This window comes from Gavia stellata, chromosome 5 (genome assembly GCF_030936135.1).
Source record: "Gavia stellata isolate bGavSte3 chromosome 5, bGavSte3.hap2, whole genome shotgun sequence".
Lineage (NCBI taxonomy): Eukaryota > Metazoa > Chordata > Aves > Gaviiformes > Gaviidae > Gavia > Gavia stellata.
The window spans coordinates 44,199,503-44,216,136 of NC_082598.1; the positions used below are offsets into that span (position 1 = coordinate 44,199,503).

At 35.4% G+C, this 16,634-nt stretch overlaps 1 protein-coding gene across 1 annotated transcript in view; it reads right to left on the minus strand.

Moving 5' to 3' along the window:
- Positions 1 to 16,634, minus strand: part of TLL1 (tolloid like 1) — a 135,712-nt gene that overhangs the window by 73,554 nt on the left and 45,524 nt on the right. Inside the window, exon 2 of the mRNA XM_059818259.1 lies at positions 3,916 to 4,026. Within this exon, the coding sequence (XP_059674242.1) occupies positions 3,916 to 4,026 (111 nt within the window). The remainder of the gene's footprint in view (positions 1 to 3,915; positions 4,027 to 16,634) is intronic.

Consider the following 16,634-nt stretch of genomic DNA (forward strand, 5'->3'; position numbering starts at 1 on the left):
ATGAAATAAAAACACATTTTTAGTTGAAAAATTTTCTAATATGCATTCCAGAATGTAAGCCAACACGTCTTTGTTATTCAGACAAGTCATGACAATTACATCATCTAATTATTATTTGGAGCTTTTTTTCTTCCTGGTGACCTTGACATCCTCAGAGTCATATTGATTGACAGCTCAAAGCCTTACTCTTACAGAAATTTCCTGAATGCATGCCATAATCTTCTCATGTCAAGGGAGGGGAAAGAGGGAAAGCAAACACCCAAAGTTTCATCAGAAAAAAACCCAAACTGATAAAACTTAATATGGCTGATTTTACTATGAAAGATTTGGTTTTCTTTGTAGGCATGCAAATAGATGTCCAATGCACTCTAAAGGCTTTGAAACATCACCTGCTGGTGTATATCGCAGTAAGACCTCACAGGCATATATGTCTGTGTCATTTCAGTAATCAATGAGCAAGAAAAATTAAGCTAATAAGTAATTGATTTTAACATTTACTGTGCCATTTACAGAAATGCAACACATTACAGAAATGTATACATTTGACGCATCTGCCGCATACTCTCTTCACCTGTAATCCTTTTGTGGCTGCAAGTGCCTTTGCAAACACCAGTAAACCAGAAGAACGAACACTGATAATATTGCACTAGCCAATAAATTGTTCAGAATTGTTCAGAAAATTTTATGATTTTCAGAAGTTTGTAGTAGGTTGTATTTTAAAATTCAATGTCTGTTATAGGACAAGAGAGTTTTCAAACTACTTTTACAACAGCAAAAGTAAAAAGATAGAAATAAAAGGACAATTGAAACCTCCAGCCACTACTAAAAAGACCTTTCCCAACTTCCTATAAAAACTTTCAATACATATGTGGAAAATATATTTATTAAACAGCAACTTAAAATCATATTACAGATGAGAAAATTCCATATAAGGCAAGTGAGTTTGTGTGGCTGCTCAGTGAATAACAATGTGCCTAATTATTTGGATTACACTGTCCCATAGTTGCTGGCTCCCCTGAGAAAAATTTTCCAAATTTTTTAAAACATTTTAGATAGATGAGGTAATAGTTCAACACATTCCTTTCCAACAAGTTACATGGTAACTATAATATACACTACAGAGAATATAACAATTCCATTCCTTGTATTGATCATCATTAATGTAATTTTCTCTCATGTTAACATTCATCTTATAAAAAAAGGCATATAGCTAAAGATTCCAAACAAATATTAAGAAATCCTTAAAAGCATCAACTGTCACCAACGTAACAGGAAAACAAAGAATCCATTATTTACTTAAAGAAACTATTATACTATAATTATTTCTAGAAAAAAATATTAAACTATCATTTCTGTGTTAACACAGCCTGTGTATTCCATTTAGTGAAAAACTGAAAAAGTACCTCACATAACTAATCTGTCTTACATGAAAAATATACAGCTTTGCCAAGCCACAGTCTAAAAAAGTTAAAAAAAAAAAAAAATCATATTTGCTGCTTCTTCTCATACTTCAGGCAGAAGGAGGATGATACTCCTGGCAGTTTGGACTCATAACAATATATACATAAAAATTTTATCAGTTTTACTGTTGTTTCTGTTTACAATGATTATGCGTATTTCTTGGACAAAATGACAAATAAAATGACAGAGCCACACTCTGAGAAGCTCACAGATTAAGTATCTGACCCTGCAAATCCAGGCAGATAATCCTCACTAGGAGGAGTAGTCACATAATGTGAATCAGAGCCTGTGAGTCTCAGGATTTTTAATTAGTAATTGCAATGAAAAATTTGACTCTGCAACTCCAACTTCTTAGTGTACACCCAAGTATCCAACCCTTCTACCTGATGTCACTTTTAGTTTGTGAAGGTCAACAACAGAAAGTGCTCAGAAATCGAGTCATTAATTGTCACTGTGTCTGTAACTAAGATAACACATGGATTTGTTTTCTATTTTACAGGCATTTTATGTTTTTTTCCAATTGCTACCAAATATCAACTATATAGTTGTTGGCAATTTAATCTTTTGGAAATTAGAGGCAAAAAAGCGCGCTAGGCTCTGCAGTTTGCAAAAACAGGCTAAATTCCTAGTTTGTGCATCAAAACGCTGTAAATTTAGAAAAATAATTACATATGTAAAGTGTAAAATTGCGTTCTCCAACTCTGTTTTTAGAAAAATCAAGAATGTTGAGGGTTCACTGAGAACCATTACAAAATCATTAACTTCAGCGAAGTTTGTTCTCCAAAGTCCAGTTGGTCCAATGGTCCACTGACCATTGCAGTTGCATTGATTCCTCTTGTGCAATCAAGGTAGAAAAATTTGATCCAAATGCATTAGTAATCCTCAATAGAATGACTCAATATCCTGGATAGGATACTGCCCACAGGAAAAGACAATGAACAAATCTCAAGACAGGTAAGGAAAGAAATTTAAATAATAGAATATTACCTATTATTAAAAAACAGCTTAGGAATGTATATTCTTTCTGTGGCATTTGACAAAAAAAGAACCGTGCAGTTAAAAAGAAAAAAATAGAAAAGCAAGGAGAAAAAGGAAAGTCAGCAGGCCAAAGAAATCACCTGACTGCATCCACTTTAAGGACAAATGACTGACTTTGCTCTCTACGTTTTGTCAGCAAAACTAGTGCCTGAAACACCTTCAAAGCCAATTAAAACTATTTGTTCGGGGGAAAGCAGGGCAGGGAAACTGCTGACTCTATTAACATTTTAAAATCCAGTCTTGATCTAGTAGTGATCAAAGGTATTCCTGCCTTGAAAAACCAACTGGCTTTAAAAGGAGATAAAATAAATTTTCAAGTTGTTATAAAAATAGTCTAAACACAACATCTAACTAGAAAGAGTAAAAATATTTTAACTATATCAATATTGAAAGGTTAAATTGAAAATTGCTTCTTTGGTCTGAAAAATTCCTTTCTGATCATTCCTCAAAGTGATCCTTATTTGCACATACAAGGAACCATCAAGTTAATAGTAGCTCAGTTCAGGAACATATAGAACATGCTTAATATAAAATAAATTTCATTTATGCATTTATACATTTTCTAATAGCGTTTTTTCCACACATTTCCTAAGTAACTTGGCTTTTTTGGTACCATAACCTGAAAGTTTACAAAGTCTCAGTTATGAATTTACAAATCAGAGCCTGAAAGCATAGATATTTTTAGACATTAGATAGACATCCATTTAGACATGGATTATGTTTTCTCTCTCTCACACACACACATATATATATTTACACATAAATAATACCTCTTTATATCCCTGTCTGAATATCCAACTGCCTGTGTTAATCAGATTGCAGCTTCTGGCACTAATGCACTGTGGCACTAATGCACTGTATGTTAACAACAGCAAATAAACATGTATTAAACATTGACAGATAAATAATTGCTTTCTAGACAAGGCAAATTCTAGCAAGGATGGCATGTTCTGGTGTTGCTTCTAGATCTGGGTACAGATCTGGATGGAACTGAAAAAAGAGCAAAAGGAGGGGTTGTAATCCAAGACTCCCAGTCTCAACTCCAGGATTTCACATATGTTCTCCATCGGACATTTGGGCTCTGCTATCAGGAACTTTTAGCGATGAAAGCAAAGCTTTGTACAACTTCCTTTCCCACATGGTCACCTGCAGAATGGACTTACGGTTCCTACCAGCTTCTTCTTTCCAGTTCAACAACATATTTTTAATCAAAAATACGAAAATAAAATTAAAATTCCAGCTTTTCTCTTTCTTTCCTAAAACAAATTTATACTCATTGCTTAGTAACTCTTTAAAGTGTAAACTAGTATTACCCAAAACATTATAGTGACTTTCTACATTTAAAACAGGGATTGCCTTCTATGCCGAAGTAAATAATGGGAAAAATAAGTTAAAAGCAAGCCTGAAATATCATACCTGTGTTATGGCCAAGTCTTTCGTTGGAGTGCTGCGTAAGGTCAATCGTCCTGTCAATTTGAAAGATTTTTAAGTCTTCATCATCTAAGGCAATATCTCCCCAAAAGACAGCTTTAAATAAAAAAGAGCTCACTTTAATTAAAGAACTTATTTAGACATAAAACCAATCTGAAGACTACAATGCCATGTTACAACCCCTGGGAAAATATATGATAAATATATATTTATATCACACACATGCATTTGGTCACTGATCAATATTTTTATACAAAGAAAGAAAACTACCTAGCAAAAGACAAATAATTTGTTTCAGTATTCTCCTAAACTCTTAGTCTTTTTAATTTCTTTACACATTGCCTAAATGCAATCATTTAAATGTAATGTCCATCTATTAACAAATTTTCAGCATGTGTTGTTTTCTGTAAGTAAACAGAACAAAGAATAAAAGACACTGAAACATGTTAACATTTGAATTATGAAGTAAAAAATACACAGTACTGAGAAAATACAATCTTTACATGTCCTAACATCTTCCTGACAATGAGACTTATTTGAAGTAATTCTTATGTTCCAATCAATTTCTATATTACATTATGTTTGCCTCAGAGAATGAATATGTTTATCTGTTTTCTGTTAAACCAAGTGAAAAAACCCCTTATTTTTCATTTTCTTCTTGGTTTATTTGTTTGCTTTCCTTTTATAGTTAATCTCACTATTAGGATCTTTCAAATACTTCGCTTTTCAAAGCTCCAGTCTCTCTCTCTTCTTTTTAACCTTTCTTTGGCCTTTTTGGTGGATTTCTTCTTCTCTCTTTTCCTGTTCTCTTTCAGGCTCTCTTAGGTTTTTTCTGTTCCACTTTTGCACAGCTAACTTATCTTCCCTAAGCTGCCATCACAACTCAATGAACCAAGATATAGGTCCACTTGCAAGAATTCGGGATCTATAACCTCAGTCTTTCATCTCTGCCTGTTTTTGCTGAGATTTTATCCTGAGATCTCCCTGCCAGCTCAAACTTATCATTAAAGCTGAACTCAACAGGCCATATCCTCAACCACTGTGAATGAAGTCAACAGAGCATGTACCAATTAACATGAGCTGAAGTCGTTGTTTATTATCTTTATCCAAATTCTTCCTTTTCCCTCTCTTCACTGCCTCTGCCAGTAGCTCTTGTATTTGTCTCTTCAGTGTTGCAAAACCCCTGCGTTCAATCTTGGTGTCATCTTCAACTCTTTCCTTTCTTTCTCTCATCCGGGAAGACATCACTAACTCTGTTTGGTTGTTCATTATACAGTTCCACAGCAAATTGCTTTCTTTGATTTTATACAACTAAAACCTTGTCCAAAATCCATCGGTTACCAAATCATTCTCTCCAGTCTACTTCCATTTAAACTGATCCTAAATATTATTGTTAACTAGTATTCTTTTCCTCTGTCTGTTCTTTGTATCACGTTGTAGAGACCATTCATCAGATAATATCCTCAAGTAGTCTCATGTTGCCGCAGAAGTTACCTTTTTCTTATTTATTGATGCTCATCATTCATTAGTATTTAAAAAAATACATATCAAAAAGTCTTTACTTAAGCAAAAAGATACATATTTCTGAAGAACTCCCAGACATTACATTACTTTCTCCTATGTCCATTCTTTTTCTTGAATGCAAGGTAACTAGGAAAAAGCACACTGAAAATGCCTTTGGTCTGCCTTATAAAATACCTTAAAGAAAATAGATCACTTACACAGAGTTCCAAAATGAAAATGAAACTTTTCAGTTAAAAACATAACCAATATCTTATGTCTTCCCTAAATATGGATATTTCAATGTATATAACTTTTACACAAAAAGATAATGTTTCTTAGAAATGACAAGTATTTGAGACCATTTCTGAAACTCTTCTAGTCACTTCTAACACATTTCTGAACACTCCTTTCAAGGGTCACTATTTCCTTAATGTGCACATCGGGCACCGTGGGGACATCTTTCCTCTGTCTAGCCTGCTCTAACCAGTGATGGTTTTTATCACAGATCAAGACACAGAGCTAGTGGCAGCTATAAATGTTTTTTTTTCCCTTAAGCTTCTAGGAAAAAGATCTCAAATTGTCAGAGTTTTGAACAGTGAGGGGAGAACGTCAGTAGTCTCCATCTGACTCGAGTTAAATATTATTTCTTATTGCTATTATAAACATCTTCTAGAGATTTCTCTTGGATGTCATTCATAACAGGGGCCACTGTATAAGCACAACAAAAGATTGCAAACTTTAATAAACAGAACAGAAAATGTTAAGAAGAAACTATTAACATTTCAGTCTACAAAGACATGATATGCCCCAGCAGAGGCCATACAGGTTCTCCACACCAGACTCAAGGAAGTGCTAAAACTTAATAGCAAGCCCATTTTTCTTTCCTGATAATATTGAGAGTTAGCAAAAAGAAGGTTCTGAATTAACAATAGATGTTACAAAAATAACTCACTGACAGAAATACATTAGCAGAAATCACTTTGGTTTCGGTGTGTAATACTGATGTATAAATATGAAAACCCACGGCAAATCGAACTTCAGAAAAATAATAAAGTAGAAAAAAAAAAAATCAGTGGAAAATATCCTCCCTAGTCTTGATGATGCATCTTTATCACTTCACTGTGGTAACACTGCTATTTGTATTTTCATGGCAAAGCGAAAGACTAAACCCTGTGAATTTGTCTGACATAAATGCATTGAATTTGTGTGCACATATATAAAATATACCTCAGTGTTCAGGCAAGGTATAGTAACTTTGTCTGTTGTGTTAGAAAGGAAAACAAAGCTATGCTATTTTTGTTAAACATCTGGACTGGTAGCTAGTTTTTGATTAGTGACCAAGCACAAGGTAAGTTTATCAATAATGCAACCATGGTAATATAACAATAAGAGTTGATGCAAGTTTGATGTAATCGTAAACAAGTAATCTGTGTGATCAATAGGAGATAGGTTTTCTAATGTACTAACTAAATATGAGTTAACACTGAAGAAAGAAATATATAGATTGTTTAAAAGTATAATGGAAAGTTTGGAGCTTTCTTCAGGCCACTGGTTTTTTGACGCAAGGCAATTCTGTTTTGCAGAAAAAGACAAACACTTAAAAGACAAATATGATGAAAGGCAGAAACCTTGATAGAATTAATTCATTTGACTTTAGCAACAATTTAATAATTGCCACTTCGCTTTTACTGAAATAAACCTGTGATTTTCTGAATTAATTTCAGTGCAACTGGGAAGATACATACCTAGCAAAAGAAACAACAGTTAACTGGATACTGTTTAATTTCAATATAGTCCAAACAACCAGCAACTGAGACAAAAAGAGAGCTGATACCTGGTTTTATTTTTTTGGATAATTCAGATGGGGTTATGATTCAGGCTTTGAAGGGCAGAATTTATATTCAGTGCAGACCTTTCATTGGAAAAAAAGGTGTATTTTTTAAAAAGCAGTTATCTCCTTCAACTGTTAAAAGTATTCTTTAATTTTTTGGAATGCCTGTGTAAGTGTCAAGCTACTTTGTAACTAGAGAAGACCGTATTTTTATCTCCTGCTTTAAAATTTTTATGGCCTGAAACTATCTGAAGAAGTCACTCTGTATACTTCATCATGTCACACACCGATCTTAACCTTACAGAAAGCAAGCAGAGGATTGTTTGGGTATGCAAGGCATGATGTTAAAGACTTTGCTAAGAGCATGTTAGGATTAAGAGCTTTATTAGCTGCCTCTAAGGAACTTCTGACAGAATTGACCTGTCCAGCTCTGCACCCCTCTCATTTTTCACAGATATTTAATTCATAAGTTTCGTCTGGAAAATTAACAAGAATCTGATAACCAATTCACTTAGCATGCCAAAAAAAAAAAAAAAAGACAAAAAAAAAGAAAAAAAGGATGGAAGAACTTTTAAAATTATCCAAACAGAACTTTAATGTACCTCTACATATTTCAGGTTGCGTCACACTATCTGTTAGCCTATCTATCTATTCAGTGATCAGGAAAAATGTGATGTTTACAGGCAGCTTTTTCATTTAATTTGAAAACGCAAGATTGACAATGAACTTAGGAAAAATCTGTTGAAAATCTGAGACTGCACTAATTACGGGGAAAGTATTTCAAATATCTGCTATTATATACAGGTTCTTAATAAAAAAAGAAAATGGATCTTTTTGTCCAATACTTGATAAAGAGATATAGACCCCGTTATACCAAATTCCATGTGACTTTGTTTTTATTGTGGGAGTTTTTTTATGTTTTATATGGCCACTGCATTATGCATTTACACAAATTCAACAGAGGCAATACATGCATCAATTTCAGAAAGATGGACACAAACTGATCACGCAGTTAGAGTATGTTTTTCTGTAACAGTGGAGAAGGATTTATGCGGAGCTGTTAAAACAGAAAATACTCTTCACCAGCAAATGCAGTTCTGCTTTCACACAACTCAAAGCCCTCAGCCAAACATGACCTTCAAAAAGGTCTTATTTTATTAAAAGACAAAACACTGCCACGTAAAGCAGCTAAGTTTGCTACATGTAAACAATCAAATCACAAGCATGAAAAGAAACAGGAAAATAAGTAGGTTGTAAAATATATCCGCCATCCAGAGAAACACATCTTAATATTACCACACAAGTAATGTGATTAGAAAGGAGAAATAAGATTATCTGTAAAACACAGATCAAGCACAGGAACTACACCTACATTCTACTACTTGTAATAGGAACTATTATTTTATCATAAATAATTAAGATTCATCTGCAAAGCTCTCTTTACTAATCTACTCTCTTCCAACAAGACCATCACCACATCAAATATCCAGTATTCTGAAGGAATAAAATATGCTACTAATCTTAGGAAATAAAAATAAATAAATAAAAATATTTTTTTAAAAAGAGATGAAAACTATTTTAAGTATACGGATGTACACACATAGTATGAATCAATTAGCATGCACAGGTAGGACAAAAAAGGCTTTCATGACTTTCTAGAACATGGTTGGAAGTCCATGGAACAAGAAAGAAATCGTGGTTAAATCCATGGGGCTGCAATACAAAGTAGGATGGCTCATTCTGGGACTTGGAATAACAATTAGCATCTAAGTCTGCAAAATATATACAGGACTATATTCATTACAATTGCAGTAACAAAATTATCTACATCAAACTTCCTTCACAATTTGTCCTACAATTATTAATTTTTAAAACTCAAACCTTTTTAATAAAGTAGATTGCTGATAGTATTTATACTGATATTAGTAACAAAGTATAAAATACAACTAAGCAAAGATTGCTACTGTTTGCCCCTACAGCACAGCAGTGTAGCAGGAGAAAGCCACCTCTACCTTGGGATAAGTCGGGAGCACCCAGCTACCAAGGACAGCTCTAAGAGACCGACACCATCAGAGACCATTATGATCCAGAAACCATTTTCATAACGTGATTTGTTCTGATGATTGTGCAGGCTAGAAAAATGATCAACTCGAGTACAACTTTCCCACATTTGGAAAGCTTGTGAAAATAAGATTAGAGAAATTCTCTCTCAGACCTTCTCAAACTGAGATGTAAACTGTGATCAGCCACACAGGTATTCTCTTGTTCTGTCAGCAGATGCAGAATTGTGACAGGGAGATTACTCCTGTACTGAGAAGATACCAATGAAAGGATTAAGGTAATACTAGAAGACATTTTAAAAGCAAAGCCTCAGATTTTGGTATGGTACTATGAGTGGAAAGCACAGGAAGTTTATGCTTCATCCCCTTCACAGAAGCTGCCAAGAATGGACAACAAAAATATTAGAGTTGAATGGAAGGCAAAATTGAAATCTGAAGAGCTCCTTTAACGTCCTTCGATGGGAGGTGGGACGACACTCAGCACTTTTCAAAGTCTGACCAGTAATTCATGCAGCAAGAGGTGCCAAAAAGCGTGTTGGCCCAGGTTCAGGGGAGATATTCATCTAAACCCACATGTGCAGCAGTTCCAATTAGCAGCCTCTTCTACAGCTGAGTCATTGAGTACTTCCCTGTAACAACACAGCTACGTGCATTATAATCTATCTTGGTGAGTCATTTTGTTCCATACAATCCATTCACAGCTTACATAACTGCCTCTAACTCTGAATAGAAAAAGGAAAATTTAGAGCTAAATAAGTAAAACATATTTCAGCTCATTACAAGGAAGACAACATACACTACTATAATTAACCTGATTTTGTATTCCCACCGTCTTCTAAACAGTTCAGTCTTTCCAAGATTTTCAGGTGCAATATACTTTTCTTAGAAATCATTGAAATGAGAACAAGACAGGGTAAATAAACAGCAAAAGATCTTACGCGCAACCACAAGCATAAGACTGCATGCCATACTCTGAACTCTCATTGTTTTTCATGAGTGCTACCTTCAGCCATAACCGTGTAATAGATTTCCACATTACCATACAGAGCTCACAGAACTTTCAAATGAAATTTATGAATTGAAATTGAAGTTAATTTAATCAAGTGTTTGATAATTATCCAAATCAGTTTGACTTTTTATTGAACAAAAATAGGACAGCAAAAAAAAAGTTAAATAAAACTTTAACAACATTAAATAGAAGACCAAGGCAGCCTGTTTTCACAGACACACCAAAACAAGAAATTAGCTTCTTCATTAATTTCACCATGCAGCATTTTCAAATCTGTGCATGACTATGAGCAAATGTTAGTGAAACCTCTTGATTTACTTGAAAAAGCTCACATAAACACACCCGAAAAGGGATATAACACCTCTGACTGGCTCGTTCCATGTTCCTACTTACTGTAAAGGTAAATTATGTAAAATAGCAAGCTCATCAACACTCATACCAATTCTATTTTTCAAGACTCCTGCTTCATACTCCTAACCAGAAAGCCACCATTTTCCCTAAGGAATGCATCATTTCCACTTCTATCAGAAAAGAAAATGATGGCAGAATACTTTCATCATCTCCGGACTGTATACCAGTTAGAAATACATTCTTCCATTCTTTTGAATGTGGCTTCTCTTGACAACAGCTTGCATAGGCATACATAAAGTTATCCTGAAATCAGCTAGCTTGTGTATGGCAGCGATGTAGCATTAGAAGCACAAATTTTAATGCAATTTACTCAAATCTTCAAAGACACAGTTTCCCTGTTGACATCATTACCTGCAACTCACCACTGTCTTATGTCACCCACTCTTAGAAACTTCCCCTATGTTCCCCACGCACAATGCTTTTAGCTTCCCTTCCTTTCACCATGTGTTCACATTTATCGGTAAGGTGCTTGCAAGGCAACATCCCTGTTGGGGCCAAGTTACACTCGTGGAGCCCCATCTGTGCTACGTAGCATTTCACTGCAGCTCCTTCACACTGTTCTCCAAACTCTGCAGTTTCCAAACTGACCTAAGACAGAAAAACAACCAGGTATGACCTGACTGTGGACAAAAAAAAGCTGTAGAGCCAACGGCAGGCAAAGAGAAATAATTGCTGGAGAGGCATCCCCCATGCTATAGAGCCAGCTGGTTCCAGACATCCATCCCAGGCACACGGCAATCAGATCGTAGCACAGATGGGCTACAGGGTAAGTGGCATGCAGCACTAGGGCATGTTCCAAGTTTTTCAAAGCAGAAAACATCTCCAATACAAAGCAATGCTCTCAAGGAAAATGGAGTATTTGTGACACCCTTTATCAGGGTAAAATCTTCACTTACCAAAAGAGGCATTTGTAGAGCTTGATCTTTGTGAAAGGGGATACTAATTTGCTAGTGATGTTTCTCCATGACACGGCATAAATCTTGATTTACAGATGTCCATTTTCTCTGAGCTAACTACAGCTTTTACTTTGTTCTTAATTTGAAAGTAGAGACTTTTTCAATTCCATTTTTTTGTTTCCTTTTTTGAGGGAAAGTTTTCATATTCCTTTCAAATTAGTACAAAACAAAAAAAAGATCTTCAAGACAGCAAAGGCTACTTTAACAGAAGTTGCAGTCTTAGGTAAAAGGACAAGCTTCAGTCCTAAGCTTACTGAATGGTATTTTGAGGACAGGATCTTTTAGCAGTGGAACGGCTCCTTTGTGAAAGGTTTGGTTCTTGGTTAAACTGTTGAACCTGGCAAGCTTCCTGATTTTCAGTAACTATTTTCTTTTTTTATACAACACCATCATCAACACAACACACACATATTTTTATACACACACATATTTTATCAGTAACTGATAAAATATATTCCTTATGTAACGGGTTAACCACTGAACTGAATGCAGAGGACACTGTTGAACAAACAGTAAAGCTGTCTACACACTACGTTGGCAAAGCAAGCAGCAACTCTAAGAACTTTCTTCATCACTGATCACTGCCTCGGGACAGATATTGGCAAAACAAATCTACAGAGAAATACTCTGAAAGAGATCCGTTTACCCATCCTGCTATTAACTTTTTTTATTATTTTCTACTACTTCTAGTTTTTAGAGTGCAAAAAGAGTCGAAAGTGAAAAAAAAAAATTGAAACATGAGCCTTTCTTAAGAGTAGTTATCAACCACTTTGAAAGGAAAGCCACAACAAAAAACCAATGGCTCTCAGAAAGATCAATGACTGCCAAAAATATAGGGCAATCACAGCCAATTTTCACACAACAAATGCTGACCTGCTTTATATGAAACCACATGCAAGAGTGCCATCATTTTCTGGGTCCATCACTCCTTCTGCCATGGGGATTACAGAGGCAGTGAGGGAAACATTTCACCCTCTTCCTGGAAGGGTGCATGTCACCCCTAGCAGAAGCCACTGCCCCAGTATTTGCTGAACTTTTATTTATAGTTAACAGACTGTGGTTTCTGGCATAGGAAAAGAGGGCTGACGGGTCGTGGGGTTTTCTTGCTGTCTCCAGACACCTGCAAATGTTGACAACTTCAGCTATAGCTAGCTTTATTACAGAGGCTAGAAAAATACAGCGGAGGGAGGAAATTCGGGTCTATAATATCACAACAGTCATAATTACCCCAGTTAGCCCTGCATGACCACTATGATGCTATAATATTCATCTTCATTTTGCTTTGAAACTCCATTATCCTGTGAATAGCCTTAGGGTCAAGATCTAGAAAGGTAATTATATGGCTAAGCTTTCTTACAGTAGAAAGAACAGGCTCCATGAGGCAAAATTATCACTCTTAAAGTGAATTTTTTTAAAAAATATAGTAAATACATAAATGTATAAAACTAGAAAGAACAAAACTCATTGTTTTAAAATTAAGAACGGAAATTAAGAACAGAATTGAATTAATTTTATTCCTTAAAGAATGGGAAAATGGATAACTTTAAAAATAAGCTGCATATAGAAGAATGGAGAAAACCCCTTGTTGGAAAGAAAGTTGTCAGTCTGAGCATGCCACATACATGAAACAGCTGTTAGGGCTGAGACAGACACAGGAGCTGCTACAAGGCCTTCCCAAAGATTCAAGCCTTCGACATTTTCATTTGAACACCAAGAAAACAGAATAGCACCACCAAACCAAGTGAATTACCAAGCTATCTGATAATGCATGGCACAAGCCAAAGGATTAAACAAACTATTTTATTCTTTGCCATTGCGGGACATGGTTTAGAGAGAGAGAAAAAATTTTAGTGAGGCGGAAGAGCTGGAAAGACCAAGACAATTTCAGACTTTGCCTGAAGGTTTGTATTTCAGAGGATAGAGGTAAAATCCTTTACATGCTTTTCCGCTTTCCAGACCTTAAAAAAAAAAAAGTTAAGTTCCAACCCATTCAGTAGAATGGAGATATTATTGAATAGTAAGGGTTTCAGAGAATAAAATCCTTTTCAAGGATGAAGAACAAAAATAATAAAACACTCAAAATTCACCTAAATAGACTAATGAGGGTGTGGGACAAAACAGTTTTGGTCACAACTTCAATTTAACATCCTAGCCTTTCAGTGACAGAGTAAGTTACAGGGTCAAAAATTAGTTTCTGATAAGCTGAAGGAATAGATTTATATACATTACAGGAAAAGGAGTGTTCTAGATGAGTGGTTCCCAGGTCTTGAGCCTTTGCAAGCATGTTTTCCTGGGGGTTTGCTGCTTCTGAAGACACTCAGGCAAGTCAAATATGAACAGTGCCCCTGGAAGAGTCCTGGTGCAGGGACTGGAGAGACTGAGCTCAGCACGAAGATGGCCAGAGCCAGCAGACCACAAGTACTGTGCAGCAGCCTTGAAAGGGAAGCAGCAGTAGTAGCTGTCTGGGGATTTGGAGGGCAACTCAGAAGGCAGCTAATTTACAAAAAAAGATTGGGAATTACTGTCTAGCTAAGATGTCTTACTTTGGAAATACCAGTCTTCAAGAAATTTCACAACCATAAAGTCTTTCCTCTAGTGCTGCAGGTTGTTACCATGGAGTAGAAGTGGATACGGAACTAAGAAATAAATATCTTCCATAGTAATTTCGTTGTGCTATGACAATAAGAGGCCACATATTTATACAGTAATGCTTTCTTTAAAACTTGGCATTAGAATATAATAAACACGTCACAATAATGTTATAGTGTAACAGCACCGATCTATGTGGAAATCCTCTCCTTCTGTACCTTTTCCTCATCTTTGGCAAATGAAAAAAAATGTATTTAATTTTCTCACAGACATAAAATCCCAAGTAGGCTAAAGTAGTACCTCTAAACCAGAAAATCCCTGAATAATCATTAAATGCAACCAAAGATTTCTACAGAAAGCCAAATGGCACAGAAAGGAAAGTGCATATCTGAGGGATCATCTGGCATTCAGGATCAAGGTTCTCATCATACCACATGAAATAAAGGTTGCTCCATTTGCACTGTCTTAAGTTTAAACATGGAGAATTATTAAACTATATATAAATAAACCTTTATTTAGGCTTTCAGAAGTGATTTACATTATCAGCTGCAGCTTCCTGTTTCAGTCATTTTTGTCATGAACATCACTTAAGTCACTCCATCTCAGTTTTTAGCACATCATTCTGTGACCTGGCTCTGCAGAAGAGACAACGAAATGGACTAAACAGCTCTTAATGCTGCTTTTTTTGGCAGTGATCCTGTGCTTAATACAGCAAGTTCTGGGTGTTGGACCAACGTAATTCTATATTCCTGTCCACATACTCAATAGATGTCTTTTGTTACCGGAGTACAAATTCTAGTCAATACAGCTAAAAAGTTGAAGCATGATTGTTTTACTCTGTATCATCCAATTCATGTCATGGTTTAAAATAGAAATGATAAGTCCCATTCGTCACAACTATTTTGCTTGCTTGTTACTGAATACTGATTTTTATTTTTTTTTTCAGCATTTGTAATTTAAGCGGTTGGGTGGGTTTTTTTCCCATGGAGACTCTGCACAGCTGCTGATTATTTTTTGGATTCAGCAAGTAAAACAGAAACTGAAAAAACAATCCTCAGAGTTAGTGAGGCAACAGTAAATGTACAGTGGAAAATCATTGATGGTATCTAATGCCTAATAACAAGTTATTAGTTAGAATTTAATGCTCCATACATCTGAATCTTACATAGTTTAATATTCTGAGCAATTTTAGCCATGATAGTACTTGAGACAGAATTTATACAATCATTCCAATATTTTGCCTCTTGCTATATACAATCAAACCTCATCTCAGTTTTGCATTTGTTCTGTCTTCAAAAACACTATTCTGCTATAGAAAACCAGTGCTGTATAGCTGCTGAAAGCTTTTTTAAATCCTTGTTTTTAAACAGTAAAGAGTATTAGCCTTTTGCGAGTACTCTGCTGCAAGCCAGTGGAATCTCCACCCCGTTCTGAAGAGAATTATACATGTTGCATGCAGTCCAAACTTACTCATTTCCTAGGTTTTGGCACTGTTGGTAATTCAAGTATCATCAACAGAACTTAAGCGGGGGAGGTAGGGGAGAGGACGATAAAGAAATACACAGCTTCAACTTTCTCCTGTCCCCACAGTTTCTTCGCAAGACTGTCTTTATCACCAAACTTGTGAGGCTGCAACTACTATTGCCACCTCCAAGCTGACACAAAATAGATTAGGTTAAATTGTGCATATTTACTGTGGTATTTTACATAAGGACTTAGAGTTTGCTACTTGTTTGCAACTGATTATCAGACTAAAGTACCAAAAGCAAATTAAGAAAAAAGTAATCCAATAACAAAAACCACCTATGAGTTCCATGGATTTTATTACAGACAATCCTGTGGTGTAAAATAGTAGATATGTAGAAGTTCAAGAATTTCACGAATCTTGGAAGAAAGCAAATAGTTATATCTTGGCTAAGCTTCCCATTTCCAGAAAGTCAGTCTCATGCTGACACTCATTTTATAAGGCATTTTAGTTTGTATGTCAAACAGAAACACTAAAGGGCCAATCCAAATAACAGATCCTGACTTTTTCTCCACATCTATTATTCTTTTCTTGCCTTCATTAAGCCACTGCAGCTCCTTATGTACTGCTTACCACCAGATTTCTTAAACTGCTTTATAATAGTGGCCCATATGTTAGCAGGAACAGCGTACCATGATCCATTTGCCATCCCACTCAGAGACATCGCTTCTCTCATTGCAACTGCAACAGTCTTAATTACAGCTGTTTCTGTGAATACAGAGAAGATAGATACTAAGTATTTAATGGTTTTTAATGTCTTTGGGTTTTAATTAATAGAGACGTTAACTGCCTAAATTAGTCTCAGAGTATTTTTAGATGT